The sequence below is a fragment of the Danio rerio genome, chromosome 24 (genome assembly GCF_052040795.2).
Source record: "Danio rerio strain M-AB ecotype USA chromosome 24, GRCz13ab, whole genome shotgun sequence".
NCBI lineage: Eukaryota > Metazoa > Chordata > Actinopteri > Cypriniformes > Danionidae > Danio > Danio rerio.
In genome coordinates, this window is record NC_141044.1 from 42,567,501 (window position 1) to 42,594,297 (window position 26,797).

Consider the following 26,797-nt stretch of genomic DNA (forward strand, 5'->3'; position numbering starts at 1 on the left):
TTGTATTATTGTCGGCTCAGTGAACGAGTCCTTCGTAATGGAGATTCATTCACAAACAAATCACTCCCTCCCTCAGCATTAGAAGTGAAAGCGGGAGAGGAGGGTGTGTGTTTCAGGATACGGATTAGATCAAATTTAACAGAGAGGGAGGATAATACATTTTCATGCACACAAACACATTCGTCAGTGTTACTGCACGGGCATTGTGATGTAAAATGAGAATTTTCGTAATTTAAAAAAAACATTGGATACTGACCACCGGGAAAACTCCCGATCACAGATATGTGGATATATTTCTGGCTCTGCATGACCACAGACCTCCACTGCACCTTTCCGCATTCATTTCAAAGGAGTGCGACCCTGTACTAAAATGGCGGCTCTACTGACGCATTTTTTCCAATAATGTAAATATCTATGAGAGTCAACAAGGTAATGAAAATATTCCTCAGAGATTTTGCTCCATATTGTCATGATAGCATCACACAGTTGCTGCAGATTTGTCGGCTGCACATCCATGATGCCAATCTCCCGTTCCACCACATCCCAAAGCTGCTCTATTAGATTGAGCTCTGGTGACTGTGGAGGACATTTGAGTACAGTGAACTCATGGTCATGTTCAAGAAACCAGTCTGAGATGATTCAGGATTGGTGTGTTATCCTGCTGGAAGTAGCCATCAGAAGATGGAGACACTGTGGTCATAAAGGGATGGACATGGTCAGCAGCAATACTCATGTAGGCTGTGGCGTTGTCATGATGCTCAATTGGTACTAATGAGCCCAAAGTGTGCCAAGAAAATCTCCCCCACACCATTACACCACCACCCCCAGCCTGAACCGCTGATACAAGGCAGGATGGATCCATGCTTTCATGTTGTTGATGCCTAATTCTGACCCGAGCATCTGAATGTGTCAGCAGAAATGGAGACTCATCAGAGCAGGCAACGTTTCCCCAATCTTCTGTTGTCCAGTTTTGGTGAGTCTGTGTGAACTGTAGCCTCAGTTTCCTGTTCTTAGCTGACAGGAGCGGCACCCGGTGTGGTCTTCTGCTGCTGTAGCCCATCCGCCTCAAGGTTGGACGTGTTGTGTGTTCAGAGATGCTCTACTGCAGAGCTCGGTTGTAGCGAGTGCTTATTTGAGTTACTGTTGCCTTTCTATCAGCTGGAACCAGTCTGGCCATTCTCCTCTGACCTCTGGCATCATCAAGGTATTTGTGCCCACAGAACTGCCGCTCACTGGACATTCCCTCTATTTCATCATTCTCTGTAAATCCTAGAGATGGTTGTGCGTGAAAATCCCAGTAGATCAGCAGTTTCTGAAATACTCAGAGCAGCCCGTCTGGCACCAACATCCATGCCACGTTCAAAGTCACTTAAATCCCCTTTCAACCTCATTCTGATGCTCGGTTTGACCTGCAGCAGGTCGTCTTGACCATGTCTACATGCCTAAATGCATTAAGTTGCTGCCATGTGATTGGCTGATTAGAAATCTCCATTAATGAGCAGTTGGACAGGTGTACCTAATAAAGTGGCCGGTGTATTTTCATTTGTTTTGGGTTTTATATATTTGTGTGTATGTCAGTAATTCAGCTTCAATGTGATTTCTCTGTCTCTGTCTGCAGCGTGTTGGCCATTTTGACCCCGTCACGCGTAGTCCTCTGACCCAAGATCAGCTGATCCCCAACCTGGCCATGAAGGAGGTGATCGACGCTTTCATCCAGGAGAACGGCTGGGTGGAGGACTACTGAAAACACACACACACACACTCACACACACACAGGAGCGAGCGCAGCAGAGTTTCCTCACGCTGAATCCAATCCTCTCCTCTGTGTTCATGCACTTTAATCAGTGGAGCTTTTGCTGGAGTCAGACGAACGTTTCTCTGTCCCTCAGACTCTTCCTAATCACACACAATAATCACTCGCCTGCTGGTCTGGTACACACACACTTCCTCTCAACCTGCTGCATCCGATGATGATGATGATGATGATGCTGTAGTTTCGCCTCTGAATGTTAAGAAGCAACATTATTGATGACACATCTCCAATAATCATTGATAAAGAGGGAACTCTGTGCATGAGAGCGTCGTGTGTGTGTGTGTGTGTTTTTACAAAGCGTTCACCTACTACAGGGGTGTCCACACTCGGTCCTGGAGGGCCGGTGTCCTGATGAGTTTGCTTCAACACACCTGCCAGGAAGTTTCTAGTATATCTAGTTAGAGCTTGATGAGCCGCGTCAGGTGTGTTTGATTAGGGTTGGAGCTGAACTCTCCAGAACACCGGCCCTCCAGGACTGAGTTTGGACACCGCTGGCCTCCCAGATCTATATGCAGAGTGTGTAAAGTTCTAACACGCCTAGAATGTTTCCAAGATGCTTTGGGTTCTGATTATAACTTTTTATTTGTAACGAGCGTTTAATTCTCCACATATATTTAGACATTCATTCATTCATCTGCCAATCAATGAACTGAGGAGTCTGCAGATGGCATCATTAATGTCATGGTGTATTATTATTATGCGTTTAGTCTCGCTGCTGCGTCTGCGGTGGAGAGAGAGAGAGGTAAGTGAGCTTTTTTCCACACTATTGATTTTGTTGTCTTTCTCTCGGGAACTGTAGGGAGTTTTCTGTTTCCTGTCACACACACTTCCTGTTTTAGTATCAGTATTTCGGGGAGCCCTTGTTAGTCGCTGGATGTCGCAGTTGCTGAACTATGTCCGTCTCGGTTCAGATTTTCCCAAAGTGTTTAGGTTGGATGCATGTTCAATAAATGGTATTTTGTTTCTTTTTTGTAATGTGTTTAATTGATTCTTGCTCATTTCACCCAATATGATAAACACTAGCTATTTTAAAAGGGTAGTTCACCCCATAATGTGAACTCCGTCACTGTTTTAGCCAATCACAGGCTTCGTAATAGCACATTAGGGAAAGTGAGATTGTATGAGGATGTTGGAGTCATGGTGGTGCAGTGGGTAGCATGATCGCCTCACAGCAAGAAGGTCACTGGTTTCAGCCTCAGCTCTGTGTGGAGTTGGCATGTTCTCCCCATGTTGGCATGGGTTTCCTCCGGGTGCTCCAGTTTCCACCACAGTCTAAAGATATGTGAATTGGGTAAGCTTAAACTGTCCGTAGTGTATGTGTGTGAATGTGTATGGGTGTTTCCCAGTGCTGGGTTGCTGCTGGAAGGGTATTCGCTGTGTAAAAACATTCTGGATAAGTTGGCGGTTCATTCCGCTGTGGCGACACCAGATTAATAAAGAAACTAAGCCGACAAGAAAATGAATGAATGAATATGAGGATGCTCATAACGCCCCATTCAAACGGGGCTTCATTCAAATGGGGCTTAATTCAAACGGGGCTTCATTCAAATGGGGCTTAATTCAAACGGGGCTTCAACGGGGCATCAACGCTTGACAGAGGGCGTGTCTTAAGTTGGGGCTGATGCGATCATCATAGCAGCATCAGCCAATGAAATTAGTTTGCAATCGGCTACTGTCTGAGCCGTTGTATTTGCATACAGTGATCTGATTGGCTGGCGCTTCCGACGGCGCTTTAAAAGTTGTGCAAGTCCACTGAAGGATGCCAAAATCAAAAGTCCAAAAATTGCAACCCTAAATTTTACTGTACACCACACTGTTTTTAATGCCAACCGCAGATGTCTTTGACTAACAGCCCTCAGAAGAGCTGAATGGAGTGAGGACCCAATTAAAAATGCTGGACTCTGTCATATTATGTGAGTTCACGCTATGCTGAATCAGACACATCACTGGTTTTTGATTTCAGCAAAAGCAGTTAAATAGGGCGAATTAAACTGCGGACATTGAATGCTAATACCCTGCCGTACAAGTGTGGTTCACTGTCAGAATGCAGTTTTGCTTGTTGATGATTACCCAAGCCTTGTACAGTTTTGTCTTCTAGTCTTTGGCTTGGCAGAATGCCCAAGCATACTGCCCGAGAGGTGTTTTATAGATGGCCGCCGAGAGAAACGACTTGCCCTAAAGGAACTTTAGTACCAACAAAGATCTTAGAATGACCAAAAAGCGACACTCAATAGAACGTTCCATTGCAACAGCAGAGCCCTGCGATTCCGCCATTTTGGAGTGAAAGCAAATGACCGTCCATTGGATCTTATTGCTGTTGCAATGGCAAGCCGCTGCTTTGTTTTTTATTTATTTCTTTAAAAAGAACATTAAAGTTGAAATACAACCTGGAAATGCCAATACAACACGTACAATCAAATACTGGGGATTATCAGCACTTTTAATAGTTAATTTTACAGACTTGTTTAAGTGTTTTAACCATATTTGTTTTCTTGAAATGGTCAATTTCTGTTAAAGGAAGACTAATATAGCTTTTATGTAAAAAGCGCCATTTGTCCCAAATGAGTGAATTCTGACACATGAACTCATCATTGTTTGTTCATCATTTTTAATACTGTCATTACAAATCTTGCAGGCCGTACAAACTACTAGATGAAGTTGTTTTTTTGTGGGGTATACTTATTTTTGTATCACTCAAATTAGAGTAAAGCTAAAAATAAAATAATTAAAGTTTTTTTGTTAACCTTACTTTCATGCTATAGCTGAAAGATATTTTAGAGACCAGATATGGTTGGGGCAACATGTTGGTAGCTATTTTCATTGAGACACTGTTTAAAATGTTAATGTTATGTGTGTGTGTGTGTGTGTGTGTGTGTGTGTGTGTGTGTGTGTGTGTGTGTGTGTGTGTGTGTGTGTGTGTGTGTAATATTTTAACACAATGTTGTAATTAATTCTGTCTAAAGCAGTGTTTTTCAAAGTGGGAGCCGGGACCGGGTCTCGAGATAATGAGGGGGGTGGGGGGGGTTCCTCGGCGATTTCCAAAAATTGTATTAAAATATAAGAATTACCATAATCTATCTATAACCTACTGGAGAAAAAAATAGTTAATAATAATTAACATGTTAATTATTCATGTTATAATTAACATGTTAATTATTAATATGTTAATTAATCAGCCTTTCAAAATGTTTTGTTTTTGCGACCCCAGGGGTGATTAAAGTAAAGTATGCATTAAAGTAAAGACAAAGCAATAGTGTCAGACATTGCTTCTTTGGCACCAGGTTAAACGTTCTGACGCCTTTACAGCATTAAAAATAAATACTGGGCACAACTGAACATGGAGGATGTTCTCCGAGTGGCGCTCTCCAAAAATAAGCGATGAATAGACTTGGGCCTGTTTGTCTGTATGTGTGCACCGTTGTGTGCAAGGTTTATATATTTATAACCTCTTGAGAGGATATTGGGGGTTGAGAGTAACTGGCATTGTTATTTTGGGGGTCATAGGCTAAAATGTTTGCGTACTCCTGGTGTAAAGTTAGTTATCTGTGCTGTTGTTCTATTGGAATTTTCAATTCATAATGGCCGCCGCGTGACACTAGCGGCATCTAGTGGCGGTTTAGAAAATAGCAGCGGAGTGTCGCCTCTTAGTGATTCTTTTTTTATTTTTTTTTAACAAACAGAATTATACAATAATATACAAAAATACATGCCAGAGTGTGTGTGTGTATATATATATATATGTCAGTATAATATCAGTAAATAATCTGTAATTATTCATTCATTCATTCATTTTCTGCCGCTTTTCCGGGGCCGGGTCACGGGGGCAGCAGTCATAGTAGAGAACCCCAAACTTCCCTTGCCCTAGACACTTCCTCCTGGGGGGATCCCGAGGCGTTCCTAGGTCAGCTGAGAGACATAGTCCCTCCAGGGTGTCCTGGGTCTTCCCCGAGGCCTCCTCCTGGTGGGACATGCCTGGAACACCTCCCTAAGTAAGCATCCAGGAGGCATCCCAAACGGTACCAACTAGATATTTAATAAATAAATAATTAATTAAAAATCTTATATTCATTAAGAATATTAAAAGTCTTCTTTGCTTTTTTATTAACAATTTTCTCCAAACTTGTGCAGTACACCTTAGTCTATTAAAGGAAATGAATAATATTTGGCTTTGATTCAGCCCATTTTGTATGTATGTGAAATTTTCCATAATAATAAAAAGTTGTACTAGGAAGATATATATTTTTTTTACATGTATTTACATAAATGCAAATATCAGTTTTTTTTTTACTTGAAAACAATATTTGTTTTCCTTTTTAGAAAATTTTCCACATCCACCCATAAAATCCTTGTGTATATACAATCACAAAACATGTGAATAAAAGACTCCTTTCCACGCAACAAAAAGCACAGAAATAATCAATATCTAAATTAAATCTCTCTAAAATAATATATACATATACACATCCAATATATATATAATATAATAAGTTACATTATATATATATATATATATATATATATATATATATAATAAATGTAACTTATTTTACTTTGTTATTTATGCAATATATTTCATAAGAACCAACCTTTTTTCCAATTTATAAATACATTTGGTCTATTTTATTTTATAATATATATATAACTGTATCACATGCTATAATATTTCTAATATATTTATTAGTATAACTTTGTTTAATAATATCAACATCTCCTAAAAAAGGTTTTAACATAATTTACTTCTAAAGATTTAATTCCCTACGCTCTTATAAAATGAGGAAGCTGTTGAGATATGGCATCAAATACAGGAGCATACTCCTTTGGAGTAACTGGAAAACCAAACTGATCTAAAATTCACTGTAAAATAATAAATTACCATTTAAATTTAGAAGTTTTCTAACTAATGCAATATAATTTCCATACTATTTTTGGACGAAGAGAGATTTATTTTTATATTGAATATATGTATTATTCCAATTAATATACTTGTTTGGGGAAAATTGTGCCTCTTGTTGATTCTATACTCTTTTAGTTCACGTCAAACTGCTGTAAGTTTGATTGACGTTTGTCTAAGCCAATTAAAATGATTTGGGGGCGGTACCATTTGCTTCGCGCCAAACGCTTGTGAAGTTTGATTGACGTTTGTCTAAACCAATTCAAATGTTTAGTGGACGATGCCAATCAGTTTCCGCCCAAACACATGTGAACGACAAAACCGTCTGGACTTCTGACTTCTTTAATTTATTGATTCTAAAGCCCTTTCTTTCTCTTTATAACTCAATCAATAGTTTAATGCTGAAAAATCAACAAGATCAGGTAAGGTATCATGGCTTTATGCTTACGTTTCGAGGTGGTTAAATTCGGGCTTATTTCACGGCTGTTGTTGTTGTTGTGGTTAATGACATAAAAAAGTAAATGTTAAAACTATTACGGTTAAAGGTGTTTTAAATACCGTTATGTATAGCAATAGTGACATATGGTTTGCAGACACTCTTTATTAAAAATAAATCTCAAATATAAGTGACTTTTATGCTATAACCCCATCTGTCTGTCGTTTTATTTAAAACCCATGAGAGACTTAAGACTCAATCAGTAATTTAATGCTGAAAAATCGAGAAGAAGATCAGGTAAGACACTGGCTTTACCGTGGCTTTATACCCGCTGTGGAAAATCTTACGTTATGAGGTTGTTAAATTCCCGCCTATTTCACTGCTGTCGTCATCTTTGTTGTTGTTGGTTAATAACATGAAAAAGTAAAAAATGATACGAGAAGAAAAAGAAATGATAATGCTGAAAAAACGAAAAGAGAAGGTAAGACACTGGTTTACCATGGTTTTAGCCCGCCACGGCATATTTGACGTTATGAGGTTGTTAAATTCGCGTCTACTTCACTGCATTTGTTGTTGTTGGTTAATAACATGAAACCGTAACGTTAAATTATACAAGAAGAAGAAGAAATGATATCGAGAAGAAGATCAGGTAAGACACTGGTTTTACCATGGCTTTATGACCGCTGCGGCAAAACTTGCATTATGAGGATGTTAAATTCATGCCCATTCCTTTTTTTTTATTGTTGTCTGATAGCATGAAAAGTAAATTTCACAACTGTTACTGTTGACATGGTTTGCAGACATACCACATGATTAAAATACAATGACAAATATGAATGACTTGTATGCTATAACCTTATTTGTTTAATTTAAAATGGGCCGGTATAATTTTCTGATGATATGATAACCTTGGATAAAGATATCACGGTTTCATGGTATCAATGTACTGTGATTTCTGTTCCAAAATAAGGTAATTTCTTTAGTAAAAACATGCCTAGACTCAGTCAGTGGTTTAATATTGAAAAGAAGATCAGGGAAGACACTGTGTTGTCATGTTTTTTGCCTGCCGTGGCATATTTTACATTATGAGGTTGTTTAATTTGCGCCTATTTCACTACTTTTGTTGTTGTTGCTGTTGGTAAATTTTTTTTAAAAAATTACAAGAAGAAGAAGAAATGATATCGAGAAGAAGATCAGGTAAGACACTGGTTTTACCATGGCTTTATACCCGCTGCGGTATATTTTACGTTATGAGGTTGTTCAATTCAGGCCCATTTTGCTGCTTTTGTTGTTGTTGTTGTTGTTGTTATTAGTTAATTACATAAAAAAAGAAAAAAATTATACAAGAAGCTGAAGAAGAAAACGAAGAAATGATATCGAGAAGACGATCAGGTAAGACGCTGGTTTTACCATGGGTTTATGCCCGCCGCGGCAAAACTTGCATTATGAAGTTGTTAAATTCATGGCCATTCCTCTGCTTTTGTTGTTGTTGTCTGATAGCATGAAAAAGTAAATTTCACAACTGTTACTGTTGACATGGTTAGCAGACATACCACATGATTAAAATACAATGACAAATATGAATGACTTGTATGCTATAACCCTATTTGTTTAATTTAAAATGGGCCGGTTTAATTTTCTGACGATATGATAACCTTGGATAAAGATATCACGGTTTCATGGTACCAATGTACTGTGATTTCTGTTCCAAAATAAGGTAATTTCTTTAGTAAAAACATGCCTAGACTCAGTCAGTGGTTTAATATTGAAAAGAAGATCAGGGAAGACACTGTGTTATCATGTTTTTTGCCTGCCGTGGCATATTTTACATTATGAGGTTGTTTAATTTGCGCCTATTTCACTACTTTTGTTGTTGTTGCTGTTGGTAAATTTTTTAAAAAAATTTACAAGAAGAAGAAGAAATGATATCGAGAAGACGATCAGGTAAGACACTGGTTTTACCATGGCTTTATGCCCGCCGAGGCAAAACTTGCTTTATGAGGTTGTTAAATTTGCGCCTATTTGTTGCTTTTGTTGCTGTTGGTTAATAACATGAAAAAGTTAATTATACAACAATAATAATAATAATAAGAAGTTTTATCAAGAAGAAGACCAGGTAAGACGCTGGTTTTACCAAAGCTTTATGCCCGCTGCGGCATATTTTACGTTGTGAGGTTGTTAAATTTGTTCCCAATTCACTCTTTTGTTGTTGTTGTTGTTGTTGTTTGTTAATAACATGAAAAAGCAAAAAATTATACAAAAAGAAGAAAAAGAAATTTTATCGTCAATTTATCCAGAAAACTCAAAACCGCAGTAAACCTTGAAACATATCGTCCTCTGCCTAGAGTCAATCAGTGGATTAATGCTAAAAAATCGAGAAGATCAGGGAAGATACTGTTATGGCTTTATGCCCGCCGCGGCATGTTTTACGTTATGAGGTTGTTAAATTTTAGCCTATTTTGCAGCTTTTGGTGTTGTTGGTTAATAACATGAAAAAGTGAATTTTACAAGAAGAAGAAGAAATGATATAGAGAAGAAGATCAGGTAAGACAATAGTTTTACCATGGCTTTATGCCCGCTGTGGCAAAACTTGCGTTATGAGGTTGGTAAATTCGTGCCCATTTTGCTGCTTTTGTTGTTGCTGTTGGTTAATACATGAAAAAGTAAATTTATAGAAGAAGGAGGAGAAGAAGAAATGATATCATGAAGAAGATCAGGTAAGACGCTGGTTTTACCATGGCTTTATGCCCGCTGCGGTATATTTTACGTTATAAGGTTGTTCAATTCAGGCCCATTTTGCTGCTTTTGTTGTTGTTGTTGTTGTTGTTGTTGTTATTAGTTAATTACATAAAAAAAGAAAAAAATTAAACAAGAAGCTGAAGAAGAAAACGAAGAAATGATATCGAGAAGACGATCAGGTAAGACACTGGTTTTACCATGGGTTTATGCCCGCCGCGGCAAAACTTACTTTATGAAGTTGTTAAATTCATGCCCATTCCTCTGCTTTTGTTGTTGTTGTCTGATAGCATGAAAAAGTAAATTTCACAACTGTTACTGTTGACATGGTTAGCAGACATACCACATGATTAAAATACAATGACAAATGTTTTTTACATGGCTTTATGCCCCCCGTGGCAAATCTTACATTGAGGTTGTTCTATTCGTGCCCATTTCACTGCTTTTGTTGCTGTTGGTAACAACAAGAAAAAGTAAATTATGCAAGCAGAAAGATAAATTTTATCGAGCTGAAGACCAGGTTAGACACTGCCTTTACCATGGCTTTATGCCCGCCACGGTATATTTTATGTTATGAAGTCGGTAAATCTGTACCTATTTTGCTGCTTTTGGTGTTGTTGGTTAATAACATGAAAAAGTGAATTATACAAGAAGAAGAAGAAGAAACGATATAGAGAAGATCAGGTAAGACAATAGTTTTACCATGGTTCTATGCCCGCTGTGGCAAAACTTGCATTATGAGGTTGTTCAATTTGTGCCAATTTTGCTGCTTTTGTTGTTGTTGGTTAATAAAATGAAAAAGTACATTTATACAAGAAGAAGAAGAAATGATATCAAGAAGAAGACCAGGTAAGACGCTGGTTTTACCAAAGCTTTATGCCCGCTGCAGTATATTTTACGTTGTGAGGTTGTTAAATTCAGGCCCATTTCACAGCTTTTGTTGTTGTTGTTGTTGTTGTTGTTGTTGTTGGTTAATAACATGAAAAAGTAAAAATATACAAGAAGAAGAAGAAATGATATCGAGAAGAAGATCAGGTAAGTTGCTGGTTTTACCATGGCTTTATGCCCGCCGCGGCATATTTTATGTTAGGAAGTTGGTAAATCTGTGCCTATTTTGCTGCTTTTGTTGTTGTTGGTCAAAAACATGAAAAAGTAAAAAATTATACATGAAGAAGAAGAAGAAATTTTTACCAAAAGGAAGATCAGGTAAGACGCTGGTTTTATCATGGTTTTATGCCCGCCGCGGCATGTTTTATGTTATGAGGTTGTTAAATTTTAGCCTATTTTGCTGCTTTTGGTGTTGTTGGTTAATAACATGAAAAAGTGAATTTTACAAGAAGAAGAAGAAGAAATGATATAGAGAAGAAGATCAGGTAAGACAATAGTTTTACCATGGCTTTATGCCCGCTGTGGCAAAACATGGTTATTAGGTTGGTAAATTCGTGCCCATTTTGCTGCTTTTGTTGTTGCTGTTGGTTAATACATGAAAAAGTAAATTTATAGAAGAAGGAGGAGAAGAAGAAATGATATCAAGAAGAAGATCAGGTAAGACGCTGGTTTTACCATGGCTTTATGCCCGCTGCGGTATATTTCACGTTATAAGGTTGTTCAATTCAGGCCCATTTTGCTGCTTTTGTTGTTGTTGTTGTTGTTGTTATTAGTTAATTACATGAAAAAGTAAAAAATTATACAAGAAGCTGAAGAAGAAAACGAAGAAATGATATCGAGAAGACGATCAGGTAAGACACTGGTTTTACCATGGGTTTATGCCCGCCGCGGCAAAACTTGCATTATGAAGTTGTTAAATTCATGCCCATTCCTCTGCTTTTGTTGTTGTTGTCTGATAGCATGAAAAAGTAAATTTCACAACTGTTACTGTTGACATGGTTAGCAGACATACCACATGATTAAAATACAATGACAAATGTTTTTTACATGGCTTTATGCCCCCCGTGGCAAATCTTACATTGAGGTTGTTCTATTCGTGCCCATTTCACTGCTTTTGTTGCTGTTGGTAACAACAAGGAAAAGTAAATTATGCAAGCAGAAAGATAAATTTTATCGAGATGAAGACCAGGGGCCTGTTTCAGTAAGGAGGTTCAAACAACTCGGAGTTTAAACTTGAACTCTGAGTTGATTTATCGAGAGATTAAAAACTCTGAGTTTTCGGTTTCAGAACAGCTGATCTGAGTTGGGTCAATCAACTTCGAGTAGACCAACTCAGAGTTAAGCGCGCGCACCGTGACTATAAAAAGGCATTATCAATGGAGCGCAGATATTATGAGTGACTACGGCAACATCTTTAAAAAAGAGATCACCATTTCTTTCTCCAGCTGAACTTGATGTGCTCATGCAAAGTTATAGCAAATATGAGTGTTTATATTTAAAATGAAGCAACCATCAGTGAAACAGAGACAGCGTGGGAAAACAGCTGCTCAAGTTAATGCGTAATTTTTAATTTTAAGTATTTAAACATTTTAAGTATAATAAAATAAGTAATGTAATGTGTGACGTTTATACTTTTTTTCTAAACTTTTTACACTTTTATCAGTTTTAATAAATTTAACAGTGCACTTGTTATGTGTCGGCCTTTTTATTGATCAAGTGATAGAGGTTGATATAACATTAAGAAGGTAAGCAGTAATAAAATAATTTAGACAGAATAATAATCCTATTAATCTAGTAACAGTGCATGTCGAAGGTTAAGTTAATTATTTATGAAAAAAAGGACAAGCCTCGTACGTGACTTTGTTCTGTGTGTGACAAATGTAGGCAGTAGCTGTGTTTCCATCAAAATATAGGCTATTACATAAATTTGTGCAAAACTGGAATAACGCCTAAAAATAAAGCAGCGTTTTTATCCAAAGAGTCGAAGAGAACAGTCGTCACTTCCTGATTAACTTGCGCCAAGTAAAAACAGAATTACTGCGGTAGAAGAAGCTGCATCAATGATTTTTTATTTAATTAATGTACCTGAGCCTCAGAAGACAATTGACACACAATGAACACGTGGGGGCGTTTGAAGCCAGACGCGGAGATCTTGACACGCTCCAGACGCTCGGAGGTAATTAATAATATACACTAATACTGAAACAGTTAAGGCATTTTAGAATGACTGAAACACCATTTAAGATGTTCTACAGTGTGCTCAGTCTGCTGGTTTGTCCTTTCACACACATTTTCATCATCATCTCTAACAAACCATTTTTTTAATGTACATACTGTAATTTGTTAAGTGCACTTCGTAGTTTATGTGCATCTTATCAAATAAAAGTTTAACCTACTCAGTTATGCACATGTTATATTATGCGTATTTTCAAAAGTTATGTGAATCAGGACGTTTCCATCAATCTTTTTTATGCACATCTCCAAAATGAGCTCTAAAATAGGTGTGTGGAAATGTAAGACTAATGCGAGAAATGCGCTTCATCTTTAAAAAGGGGAGGAGACCAACAGAAACTCAGAGTTTAGAGAATAAAACCTGCTCCGGACCAGGTTAGATTCACAGAGTAAGTTACCACGGTAACTGACTCTGAGTTAAAGTTAACTCTCTTTTAGAAACAGGCTTGACTTACCCTGCTTTCTCGAGTTTAACAAACCTGCCATTTTGAAACGGAAAACCCAGAGTTTCTCTCATTTCAGAGATCTCATTTCAAAATCTGTGCCTATTTTGCTGCTTTTGTTGCTGTTGGTTAATAACATGAAAAAGTGAATTATACAAGAAGAAGAAGAAAAGATATCGAGAAGATCAGGTAAGACACTGGTTTTACCATGGCTTTATGCCCGCCGAGGCAAAACTTGCGTTATGAGGTTGTTTAATTTGTGCCAATTTTGTTGCTTTTGTTGTTGTTGGTTAATAAAATGAAAGTACATTTATACAAGAAGAAGAAGAAATGATATCAAGAAGAAGAGCAGGTAAGACACTGGTTTTACCATGGCTTTATGCCCGCCGCGGCATATTTTATGTTAGGAAGTTGGTAAATCTGTGCCTATTTTGCTGCTTTTGTTGTTGTTGGTCAAAAACATGAAAAAGTAAAAAATTATACAAGAAGAAGAAGAAGAAAGTTTTACCAAGAAGAAGATCAGGTAAGACGCTGGTTTTACCATGGCTTTATGCCCGCCGTGGCATGTTTTATGTTATGAGGTTGCTAAATTTGCGCCTATTTTGCTGCTTTTGTTGTTGCTGTTGGTTAATAACATGAAAAAGTAAATTATAGAAGAACAAGAAGAAAAAATTGTATAGAGAAGAAGATCAGGTAAGACTCTGGTTTTACCATGGTTTTATGCCCGCTGCGGTATATTTTACATTGTGAGGTTGTTAAATTCGAGCCCATTTTGCAGCTTTTGTTGTTGTTTGTTAATAACATGAAAAAGTACATTTATAGAAGAAGAAGAAGAAGAAATGTTATCGAGAAGAAGATCAGGTAAGACACTGGCTTTAACATGGCTTTATGCCCGCCGCAGCAAATCTTACTTTATGAGGTTGTTAAATTTGCGCCTATTTCGCTGCTTATGTTTTTGTTATTGTTGTTGTTGTTGTTTAATATCCTAAAAAAAAATGGTTGTATTATTACTGTTGAAGGGGGTTTCAAAACTTTTAATAAAGTAGTCGCCGACTTAAATGGTTAGCGGACCACATGATTGATGATAAATTTCTGACGGTATGATGATAACCTTGATAAAAATATCAGTTTCACGGTATCAATGCATTGTGATTTCTGATTCAAAATAAGGTCTTTTGAAATGTCTGGGTAAAAAAAAAATGCCGCGCCATATTTTACGTTGTGAGGTTGTTAAATTCGTACCTATTTCGCTGCTTTTATTGTTCATGTTGCTGTTGTTGTTGGCTAATAACATGAAGTAAATTAAACAAAAAGAAAAACATTTATTGAGAAGAAGATCAGGTAAGACACTGGATATACCATGTCTTTATGCCCTCCGTGGCAAATCTTACATTAAAGGGTTGTTAAATTTGCAAATATTTTGCTGCTTTTGTTTGTTGTTGTTGGTTAATGCAATGAAAATATAAATTATACAACAGTTACTGTAGACGGTGCTTTCAAATAACATTACATAAAGTAGCCTAGTCACTGACTTCCTTGGTTAGCGTACATACTACATGATTAAAATAAAATCTCAAACATAAGTGACTTTTATATGCTATAAACTTTTATTAAAACAATTAAAGCTAAAAGCAAAAGTCTGAAAGTAATTTCTTCATGCCTTGCAAATCTGTTGCTCGAAAGATCATTTAAAAATATTAAATACACAAATAAAATGGTGTCCGTCCCATTTTAAAACTGAAATTAATTTAAAATTAATTATATATAATTTTATATATATAATATAATTTTAAATTAATTTAAAAACTGAATAAATATACGTTTACAAAAAAAAAATAGACTTGAATCTGCGGATTCCCGACCGTGCAGATTCTGTGTGGGCCTAGTTATAAGGTATGAAGCTTATATAACGTATGAAGCTGCGCTCACACTGGACTTTTCTCCCCATAGACTTCCATTCATACGCACGCGAATCCATCAGACTGGAAACACAAGCTCGTGCGTCAAGTTTTGCAGTTTAATCCATTGCAAAGTTCAAGATTGGTGAACTCTGACCTGCAAAATTGCATCACTTGACTGCAGTGAGGCCAATCGAGGATCAAAACATGACCTCTCCGTACAGAAATTTAACATATGGAGCAATCGCTCACTTTTTTAATGTCTAATCATCTGATTTAATCTTCGCAAGCTCAAACTCTAGTATGATTGTGGCATAAAACTGAGCTGAAATGTAATGACTGCTTTGTTTTTCTTATATGACTGTCCAAGAATTATCCTGTCTACACTGCTGGGACTAAACCTGATTTAAAGCTAAGGTTGAACACGTTAAAAACCTATATATCTGTTATTATGTGCTTAATTTATGATATGATATTCTGAAAAAAGAAGATTGAACAATTACTCTACGGGGAAAGGTGTTTTGGGACAATAAATGGAGTGAATAGAGAAGGTGGAAGTTCATAAAAGTAAAACTAATAAACAAAAATCTCTTATTGTTTTAAGCTAAAATGGTATGTTTGTGTTTAAAAGGGGAATTGTTGGATTTATTTATTATTTATTAGGTTTTTTAAAATCTACACGAGCCTCAGTGTGTTTGTGTGTATGTGTAATCATGTCATGTTGGCTGTCAGTGAAATCAGGTAATCATTATCGAGGGTGTAGTGTGTGTGTTTGTCCTCTGTGTGTCAGTAGTGTTCAGTGTTTGAGCTGTTCCAGGATCAGTTCAGTCTCTGTGACTCTGACTGACTGACGGAGGTTTTTGTACCACTCTTTATCACTGTGTCAACACCCACCCAATATTGCTGATGAAGTGTGCACTCTGACAGTAATAGTGTTCAGCATCTTCAGTCTGGACTCCACTGATGCTCAGAGTGAAATCTGTATCATATCCACTGCCACTGAATCTAGATGCAGTTCCTGACTCACGGATGTCTGTTTTATAAATCAGGAGTTTAGGAGCTTCTCCAGGTTTCTGTAAGTACCAGGACACACAGGGGTTTGGGCTGCAGTTTGAAGGTTCGCTAAGTTTGCAGCTCATCTGCACATTTTCTCCAGGTTTTACAGGTTCCACTGGACTTTGAGTCACTGTGATCTGAGCTGCACATCCTGAGAAACAAATCATTCACACTATTAGTCTACAAAGATCATCATTTATCAGTCCATCTTTAAGCTTGTTCAGATGACACTACAGCTATAATATATTCAGATATAAACTGGTCACCTCGCAGGATGAAGCTGTATGAAAGAGTCCAGATGAAGACGATGATGAAGGTCATGATGATGATGAAGATTGATGTGTGTGTCAGTGATGAAGTGTTCAACTCACAGCACTATAAACACTCACAGCACTCAATATGCAAACACACGTGTGGGCTCTCACTTATTTGCCATAGTTAAATTCCATGACATGCCAATTATATTTGATACCAATTTCAAGTGTTTACACATACTGTACATTATTTTATTATTATTTATTTGTATTTATTTTCTATTTTAGTTCCTAGTTATTGCCTTAATAATAGGAAATATGAGCTAGACATTATGTATGACAGTTGGCAAAGTGAGATATGAGCTATATAGAAGACATATCTTGTAAGTACATACTGCACAGGGCTTGTATGTGGATAGAAAGAGGCAATACAGGAGACCTATATGGCCTGTATATGCACATATACACCTCAATTTTGCCTATATGTGGCATATATACACACACAGTGTGCAGCATATATATATTATCATATATGCTCATATATACTACATATAGGTTTCATATATGTCCTCATATAGGTTGTTTCCATGTGTGTAGAGTTGAACAGTAATGTGTTGTAGTGGTGAACACAGCTGCACTGAGCGTTAATGTCAAATGAAGCTCTTGTGGTTTGATCTGCTCTATTCTGAGCTGCAGAAACTCTGAACACTGTTTGATTGGTTTAACTCTCTGAACTGGAACAGATTCACTTTCACTTCTGCTCATCAACTCATCATCAGACCCTCATCAAGTTTATAACACTTTTACACCGTATAAATGTAATATTAATGAAATAAAACTAAAGATTAATTATGATTAATAATAATTATGATTAATTAGTTAATTAATGATAATCTTAACTGGTGAGTTATGATGAACAATTTAATTAATCATTTTCATAATAATCTACAGTATAATTTGAAAAATAACAGCATGTACTGTAAAAGTATGTTTTAAGTGATTTTAAAATATTGATAGTGGAGATGAGAAATTATGCTGAAACAATTACATGAGGATAAGTAGAAATTATTTTCAGAAATCCTGATAAAGCTCAAGCAAACTTTATATTAAAATCAATATGTGTTGGTTCAAAGCCATTGTGTGTGTTAAGTCTTTGAGCTGCTCCAGGATCAGTTCAGTTTCTGTGACTCTGACTGACGGACGGAGGTTTTTGTAACACTCTTTATCACTGTGTGTACACTGGACCACTGTGTAAACTCTGACAGTAATAATGTCCAGCATCTTCAGTCTGGACTCCACTGATGCTCAGAGTGAAATCTCTGTTAGATCCACTGCCACTGAATCTAGATGCAGTTCCTGACTGGAGACGGTTTGTTAAATGAATCAGGAGTTTAGGAGCTTCTCCAGGTTTCTGTAAGTACCAGGCTAAACGTGGCCCATATGTACTGTCACTGTACACATTTGTGCTGGTTCTGCAGGTGATGGTGACGGGTTTGTCTGGTTCTGCTGTGATTGAGGGACTCTGAGTGACGCTGATCTGTCCTCCACACTCTGAAACACAACAAGAAGAAAATCAGCTGTAAATATATCGACAATCCACTTGAAGAAATGAGTGAACATGAAAGCAGAGCTGGACAAACCTCGAGCAAACGCTGTGAGAGTCCAGATGAAGATGATGATGAAGGTCATGATGATGAAGATTGATGTGTGTGTCAGTGATGAAGTGTTCAACTCGCAGCACTATAAACACTCACAGCACTCCATATGCAAACACACACACACACACACACACACACTGTGGATCTCGCAGATAAGCTCTAGTGTGTGAATCTGAATCTCTGCTGTGAGTGTGTGAGAGTATTCTGATTTAATTGTCTCTGATATTTTCATGGACATCAGTAATCAAATCACCTGCCTTAATCTGAATAAGGCAATAATAATAATAATAATAATAATAATAATAATAATAATATGAAGGTGTTTACATGATTTGCTTTTTAAATGTTCTTTTCGTGATCTCGTTTACATGTTCGAGCACAGATCGATTAATGTTATTGCGTCACCACGATATCCAACGTTTCCTCCTGAGTTTCATGTAGTTTTGGGTGTTTCATTTTTAATTTGTCGACTGAGTTCTTCTTGTGCTCTCATGAGTTTTCCCCAGGTTCTCCTGTTTCCCCCCCACAGTCCAAAAACACGTAACCTACAGTTAGTAAATCGAACATATCAAATACCACAGCAAGCTCTGAGCAAGTGTACATCTCTCCTTAGCCAATCTGACTTGACTTTGAGGCTTTCTGTCCACACAAACAGCTGTTTTACAGCAAAAGTGTGTTTTGAACAGGTTTTGCTCTCCATCTGCTGCTTTCAGATCACACACTCAATATTCTCCCGCTCTGACTGCTGGACGCCATCATGCATTCACAATGGTATGAGCCGTTATGGGGGTCAAATCTAGATTTAGATCATCTATTACTTCAGTTATTCATATTATTATTATTGGGGGATCAAGCTTAATGAAGGGGGTCAAACCCCCCTGTAATCCCCCTGAGTGTGTCCTTCATTCAGAGTCCTTCACTGAAGCTTCAGCTGCTTCTGCTGGTTGTAATAGTGGAGAAGAGCTGCATTGAGCAGGAAATGAAGTCAAATGAAGCTCTTGGGGTTTGATCTGCTCACTGGAGACGGAGCTGCTCTGATCTGAGACCAGCAGAATCACTGAAGCTCACAATGCAAAGCAGATTTACACAGCAAACTCACACTTTCACTTCTGCTTCTGCCAGATCAGTGATGAGGAACACATTCAGCATCAGCTTGAGATGAAGGAGCTGCTTAAAAAGAGCTCAAATGATTTTCAGATGGAGTTCAGTGTTCAAAACCAACTAATATACGGCATCATTATTGATCAATCTGATATCAGTTTCCTCAGAGAGAAGCGCTGATCACAGTCTAGTAGAGCTGATCTGACTCACAACTCAATGTGTTCATCTGTGTGTGTGTATGTGTGTGTGTGTGTGTGGTGTGTGTGTTTGTCCTCTGTGTGTCAGTAGTGTTCAGTGTTTGAGCTGCTCCAGGATCAGTTCAGTCTCTGTGACTCTGACTGACTGACGGAGGTTTTTGTACCACTCTTTATCACTGTGTCAACACATCTTTACTGTTGATCCAGTGGTAAGTCTGACAGTAATAATGTCCAGCATCTTCAGTCTGGACTCCACTGATGCTCAGAGTGAAATCAACATTAGATCCACTGCCACTGAATCTAGATGCAGTTCCTGAATAACGGCTGCTTGTATAGTAAATCAAGAGTTTAGGAGCTTCTCCGGGTTTCTGTAAGTACCAGGACACACATGAGTCTGGGCTGCAGGGTGCAGGTTGACTGAGTTTGCAGTTCATCTGCACATTTTCTCCAGGTTTAACAGGTTCCACTGGACTTTGAGTCACTGTGATCTGAGCTGCACATCCTGAGAAACAAATCATTCACACTATTAGTCTACAAAGATCATCATTTATCAGTCCATCTTTAAGCTTGTTCAGATGACTCTACAGCTATAATATATTCAGATATAAACTGGTCACCTCGCAGGATGAAGCTGAATGAAAGAGTCCAGATGAAGATGATGATGAAGGTCATGATGATGAAGATTGATGTGTGTGTCAGTGATGAAGTGTTCAACTCACAGCACTATAAACACTCACAGCACTCAATATGCAAACACATACACACACACACACACACACACACACACACACACACACACACACACACACACACACACGATCATCTACATCAGGACAGCAGATTTGTTGGTTGTGGTTTTGTGCTGCAGCTTTTCTAATAAGCCGCTTCTGAACTGTTGTAATATCTCTGAGCTCGGCTACATCAGTGTAATGGAGTGATTCTATTCAGAGAGATATTCAGAGATATGTTTAGGGATATATTCAGTGTGTCGATGGTTGTGATGTTTGTAATATTTGAGGGCTGTAAATGTGGTTTGTTCTGCTCTATTCTGAGCTGCAGAAACTCTGAACACTGTTTGATTGGTTTAACTATTAGATCCAATTTATCCATGATTTATATTTATATTTAAATTGCTGATAAACCTTCAATAAAACTGATATTACAGTTATATTAAGTTATTCTGCACTGTTGAGTCTGTAAACTTGTTTTTGTTGAGTGCTTTGACTTTTGCTCTCTGTGATGATGAAGAGTGACAGATTCATCTGGATGATTTTATTTCTGATGCTTGAGTGACTGTAGTTTCACATCCTCCTGTGAGCTGCTCCAGGATCAGTTCAGTCTCTGTGACTCTGACTGACTGACGGAGGTTTTTGTACCACTCTTTATCACTGTGTCAACACATTATTACTGTTGATGTAGTGGTAACTCTGACAGTAATATTGTCCAGCATCTTCAGTCTGGACTCCACTGATGCTCAGAGTGAAATCTCTGTTAGATCCACTGCCACTGAATCTAGATGCAGTTCCTGACTGAAGCTTTTTCACATAACGAATCAGGAGTTTAGGAGCTTCTCCAGGTTTCTGCAAATACCAGAATAAGTAGTCATCTCCATCACTATCCCTGTACACATTTGTGCTGGTTCTGCAGGTGATGGTGACGGGTTTGCCTGGTTCTGCTGTGATTGAGGGACTCTGAGTGACGCTGATCTGTCCTCCACACTCTGAAACACAAGAAGAAAGTCAGCATTAGTCCTGAATGTCTGAGCTGTGAGATGCAGTGAAAGTGAGTCTGACCGTGGAGGATCAGCAGCAGAGAGCAGATGATCAGAGCGAGCGTCTTCATCTTCACTGAAGCTCAGAGAACTGAAGGACAGAGATGCTGATTCACAGTCAGACTGATATTGAGCTCCAGTGTCAGGGGCAGGACACACATTCAAAACCTCCAGCTCACACTGAACACAGATCAGCAAGATCAGCATTAACAAAACCCTAATATTCAAATATAAACATTTTTAAATGAGCCTGTGCTCAAAGCAAGAGTGTAGATTTACTCTCCACCTGCACACAAAAACAAAGAAGAAGTGATGAGCTGAAATGATGATCATTCTCATGTGCTGTTCTGTTCATGCGCTTCATTTCAGGCTTTTGAAAACATTGTAAATAAGTAAATCTAATACACTTAATACTAAAAACAACATGAAATCAAGCAGGTCTCATGCTGCAATATTTACACAATTTCAGTTTGAGGAGGAATTAATCTTCTGGAAAGGGGCAGACATGTGACGCAACAACTATTTTATCTTGATTATTGTTTTTTAATAATTGTTTTGGAGGCCAAAATCAGAAATAAATGTTGATTATTTACAGTCATGCCTACTGTTATGGTGGACTAGCAGCAAACTTGACTTGAAGTGACTTACACTTGTCTTTAATATGTCGCTTGTCTTACATTATGTCCTCGTCTCAGTTGAGTCTAATACAGTAAATCCTGACTGGATAATTTCCTTTCTAGTTTTGTGCTGCAAACATCTAAACGAACCGTAGCAGCCGCTCACTAGACAGCAGAGAAAGGCACAGCCAATCGCCATGTCCATATGTGTTTGAGGGAGATGGAGAACAGGATTGAACCCTTTCTGTACATTTACATTAATGAGAGTTGACAGCATTATTTTATTTCGGACGTGACTAAATTATTGATGGGGTCATTTCAGTAATGGGTGGATATTGGTCTGGACACGTCTCCTCTCTCCCCGCTAATTCTACAGCCTTGTCCTGAAGAGTCTCCTTTGATTTCAGGAGTGTGTAGATGTTCATCAGGTGGTTTCAGAGTTTGGGTTTGGACGTCAGACACACATCATTTATACACATTTTCCCTTGTTGATCAGCAAGTGAGGGTTCATTTTAATAAGGAGAATTAAAATAAGCATTAAATGAGGGAGATTCATGTGCTGTGTGTGTGTGTGTGTGTGTGTGTGTGTGTGTGTGTAAAGATGTGTGTGTTGTGAGCCTCAGTTCAGTCAGTGAAGCGTTCAGAGGTTTTTGTTCAGCCGCTCTATTAGTTTGTATCACTGTGGTACACTTTCGGCGGCGGCACCAAACTGGATGTTGGCAGTAAGTAAATAAACATATTCTTAATAATACAACAGAGGATTGATCAATTATTTCTAGTCATGTATAGACAGAAAGCTCTTCTCCAGTTGATCATGTTCTGTAATATTGTGTTCTGTGCAGTGAGTAAACAGTGAGTGTTTGTCAGTCGACACCATACAGAGGATTTTCTCTGTTGCAGGATCTTTTGTTTTCAGACTGAATTAAATAATTTCTTGCTTTATAAGTTTGTGATTTAGAAATAAATGGCAGCAATTACATTAAACGACTCATTAAAGGCTGCTATTTTAACAGCACTGCAGAATATAAGATGAACTTTTAGCAAAACCTTTTTACATTTAAGTTTTGGTGTTGATTTAGGAAAATGACGAGCTTAAATCTTTATACTTTTGATCACTTTAGTTTGAAGAACTTCACTGTTTTTAAACTGTATCCAACATTTCTTCATGATCATCAAGATATAAATGAGAGTGTGTAAGTGTGTATAATCGTGTGTGACAGATGCTTTTCAGCAGAGCGAGTTACAGTGAAGATGATCCTGAAACTGACACAGAATCATGATCGTCTCTTCAGTGTAACTCTCAGTGCTTTGCTGATCACAGACTCTGCATGAGTTGTGTTTCTGACAGTCAGATTCAGCTTTTAGAGTTAAATCAGACCTCAAATCCTCACTGATCTCCGTCTTTACTCAGTCAGCAAATGTGCTTTGAGAGTTTTTGGTTGAGTTGATCTGGATATTGCGAACGCTGAGAGTTTTAAAGATGTTAAATTCACACGTGTGTTACTGAAAGTCATTCTGGATTGAGGATTTGTGCTTATTTAAAACCAAATAGTTTATTTCAAGTTTATTTCTTCATGAATCAGCAGATTTATTCTGAACATGTTCTCTTCTCACAGTAATTATGAATATGATCGTGTAAATGGAGGAAAACTTTAATGAGTGACGGCTGAGTGTTTAGAAGATGCTGAATTTACACACAATTGAGTCTCTGAATGACTGTTTAGACTGAACGTGACGCTTTACTGAGTTCTGTTCAGTGTTTTAACCATAATAATATTCATTTTTAATTTAATATATATTAATATACAGAGTCAACTTTATTCTGAACCTGTTATTATCTTCATATGGGAATCATTGTTCATTGAGTAATGCTTGTTCTCGAGTGTGTGTGTGTGTGTGTGTGTCTCCTGGTCACGGCTGTGTTTGTCTGCTCTTCTCTCCTCAGCCGTCTCTCCTCCTCAAGTGAGCGTCCTGTCGCCCTCCAGTGCAGAGATCTCCTCCAAGCGGGCGGCTACACTGCTGTGTGTGGCCAACAAGGGCTTCCCGTCAGACTGGAGGCTGGTCTGGAAGGTGTCGGGCAGCAGCGGGGGTCAGGAGAGCAGCAGTGCTGGGCTCCTGGAGAAGGACGGTCTGTACAGCTGGAGCAGCAGCCTGACTCTCTCTGAGCAGCAGTGGATGGAGAGCGTCTCAGTGAGCTGTGAGGCCACACGGAGCGGCCAGCCTGCGCACACTGCAGAATACACTGTGACGAGACAGCAGTGTTCAGAGTAGACCTGCAGCACACACACACACCACATCTGTGTGTCTTTACTCACATTCACTGCACTTTCAGTCTCTCAGTGTGCTCTGCTCTGCTTTCTGTCTTTCACACCAGACTAAATGTGTGGAGTTTCTTATTCTGTCATCATTTGATTGTAATTCAGTCAATAAATAAAGCTGTAAGTGTCTGTCTTTGAGTCTTCTGTCGTCTTTATTTCAGGACAGTGGCAGTGTGTGTTTCTGTGTCAGTTTAGTTTCTGCTTCATGTTTGATCAATAATCTTCAGTCAGTGGAGCATGAAAACAGCTGCAGATTCAGGAGGAACAGAAACATGCAGATCACTCATCAACATCACTCACACACTGATAGAGGAGCAGAACATGATGGAGAGAGATTTGGGTTATTTAGTCGATGGAAAACGTAACAAATGCTGTTTTCAGTTCATTTAAATGGAAATTATTACTTTGTGAATTTTTCACAGTTAAAAATAATAGTTAAATGCAGTACAGCTTCCAGTGCTGATATTGGCACTAAAATGCTGCTTACATGTAGGTCTTCACGTGATTATACTGTATACATATTAAGATTTTATTTTTAACACTGACACTTCTGTTTTTTTCCAGATTTTCTTTCACTGGACACTTTAATAATTCAGAGTTGAGCTCATTAAATAACAGACTGCATGTGCAGAAGTCTGCAGATATTTACCCCATCATTTAGTCTATTTATTTACGTGTACATTTATGTTTTTTTAAATTATTGTCATTAATATTATTGACTAGTATGAAAATGTTCATGATTTATTTATAATTGTGTTAAAGAGCCACTATTTTGCATTAAAAAAGTTAATATTTTGGTTTAGGGGTCTCCAACAACAGACTGATCTGCATGCCAGGTCAAAAAACACTTTCATTGTCTGATAATCTGCATTTATTTTACCTAATTATCCCAGTGACTCCCATTAGAATCGTTCAGCGATTAATTTGTTTCCAAACCCCTCCTTAGCGCAAAGTTAATCTGCACTTATTGGTCCGATGACCCAGTCTATTGCGTTCATCGCGAGAGAGAAAGAATAGTCGACCACGGCTATGAAATAGCAGCCAGAGAGTATGTGAGAGCCCAATGCTGGAATGCATTAAAGCAGTGCAGTTAAACACCAGCATATTACTCTTCTCTTAAACCTAACCCCAAGTAATAACAACAACACACATTCAGTAATAATCCACACAGTGGCAAAAGTTGAACTATTTTGAAAATTGACCGCATTGCGCTTTTGTAGGAATGGCTGATGTTGGCCAAAGCAAAGGCAAACAGCAGAGGATCGGCAAATTAAAAACGCATATAAATCAGAAAGAAGCAACCGTCATGTTTTTAACGTAGTTTTGGACATGATATGTGAACAGCCCCATACAGATTTAACCATACAGATCTATAATCAATACGTGATTACCAGCCGCGTGGGGCGATTGCAGCTTATAACACACAATAAACACATATTTTGCAAACTACACATAATGAGGCAACAATTTTAATGACACGTTATGATCTGGAGGAAGAAGAAACTGGTCCATATGAACTATTAAAGTCTGACAAAGTCCCATAGTCTCTGCTGCTCCTTCAATAGCAAACGGCCGGCGAATCCCGCATTGCAGCATAGATTATTGTATCAAAAATCAGAAAAATGACAGGAGCAAACACAGCACTAGGTTGGCTATACTGTGGTGTTGTTGTGAAAATGAACTTTAACCCTTTATTCCCCGCAGCCGAATCTCCATCTGTCAGTGATTGTCATCTTCGCGTCATGATCAGTCCTGTGATCCCCCGCGCCTCCGCTGGTGTCTGAAGTGAAAGCGCGAGCACATTTTACGAGAACTGAAACTACATATTTGGTGATGTACCGCATCGACGTCGATGCGATCAAGCAAAAGATGTAAACCCAACTTGGTTCGTTTATTCTACTCTTGAGTCAAATATTTAGCTAAAGAGTTAATAGTTTTAAACATGCTGCACCTTTAGATTTGAGCCTCAGCTGGATGTTTTCATTCACCTTGAGCTGTTTTACACTGCATGAAGATCATTTTCAAAAACCCGTAATAGTGGCTCTTTTAAAGAATGAAGAGGACAACATTAAGAGTCAGAAACCATGACATGTCTGAGGGCCATATTCAGTAGATCAGGCAGACAGCAGTCGTGGTGAAATGCTGGTCTGGTTCATGTTCAGTAAATGGTTGAGTTGAGTTGAATCTGAATGTCAGTGTTGAAGGAAGATCCGCTGAAGAGCAGCTCCAGCAAACTCAACCAAACAACACAATCTGTGATGGAGACCATGAAGCAAAACTCCAGCAGCTGATGGAGATCCAGAAGAAAGCTTTAGAGAAAGCAGACTCAGACATGAGCGTTTCTCCTCTGAGCAAACAGAGAAAGATGAAGAGCTGCAGAACACAAACACAAACACTGAATCCAGAATCACTGAAGAGAAGAGAAAGAAGAACATCAGCTGAATAAACTCCTGCAGACCACAGCTGACATCTACAGCAGTCCAGAGAG

The 26,797-nt window shown here is 38.1% G+C and overlaps 2 protein-coding genes, 1 long non-coding RNA gene, 1 pseudogene and 4 gene segments (V, D, J or C); 3 read left to right on the top strand and 5 right to left on the bottom strand.

The window, feature by feature from the left end:
* The window catches only part of stub1 (STIP1 homology and U-Box containing protein 1), an 11,454-nt gene extending 8,666 nt beyond the window's left edge, over nucleotides 1-2,788 (top strand). For 2 of the 6 annotated variants that reach the window (XM_087308165.1, XM_087308164.1), the window contains exon 8: nucleotides 1,619-2,788. In XM_087308165.1, coding sequence (XP_087164291.1) covers nucleotides 1,619-1,744 — 126 coding nt within the window. In that variant the 3' untranslated portion in view covers nucleotides 1,745-2,788. 6 annotated transcript variants of the gene reach the window in all.
* katnip (katanin interacting protein) overlaps nucleotides 1-26,797 on the top strand; it is a 1,410,884-nt gene that overhangs the window by 125,540 nt on the left and 1,258,547 nt on the right. The gene's annotated exons all lie outside the window — the stretch shown is intronic.
* LOC141380776 (uncharacterized) lies at nucleotides 6,492-11,194 on the bottom strand. 4 transcript variants are annotated; one of them, XR_015525395.1, is made up of 3 exons: nucleotides 10,607-11,194; nucleotides 9,092-10,103; nucleotides 6,492-8,182 (listed from the first exon to the last, which is right to left on the bottom strand). It is a non-coding gene; the product is annotated as an uncharacterized LOC141380776 (long non-coding RNA). The 4 variants fall into 4 exon arrangements; XR_015525394.1 differs by having other exon boundaries at nucleotides 9,092-10,140; nucleotides 10,471-11,194; XR_015525393.1 differs by having other exon boundaries at nucleotides 9,092-10,138; nucleotides 10,317-10,907.
* On the bottom strand, nucleotides 15,713-16,740 carry LOC147831159 (Ig kappa chain V-III region PC 7183-like). The segment is given in 2 exon segments: nucleotides 15,713-16,544; nucleotides 16,660-16,740. Coding segments are annotated over 2 exon segments (387 nt in total).
* LOC141380779 (immunoglobulin kappa variable 1-9-like) lies at nucleotides 17,777-18,407 on the bottom strand. The segment is given in 2 exon segments: nucleotides 17,777-18,198; nucleotides 18,288-18,407. Coding segments are annotated over 2 exon segments (375 nt in total).
* On the bottom strand, nucleotides 18,708-20,297 carry LOC141380790 (immunoglobulin kappa variable 3-15-like). The segment is given in 2 exon segments: nucleotides 18,708-20,105; nucleotides 20,221-20,297. Coding segments are annotated over 2 exon segments (384 nt in total).
* LOC141380778 (immunoglobulin kappa variable 1-27 pseudogene) lies at nucleotides 20,989-21,558 on the bottom strand (annotated as a pseudogene). Its single transcript, XR_015524614.1, has 2 exons — nucleotides 21,397-21,558; nucleotides 20,989-21,323 (listed from the first exon to the last, which is right to left on the bottom strand). The product of XR_015524614.1 is annotated as an immunoglobulin kappa variable 1-27 pseudogene (transcript).
* LOC101886766 (Ig lambda-2 chain C region-like) lies at nucleotides 21,479-24,442 on the top strand. The segment is given in 3 exon segments: nucleotides 21,479-21,568; nucleotides 22,662-22,713; nucleotides 23,937-24,442. Coding segments are annotated over 3 exon segments (468 nt in total).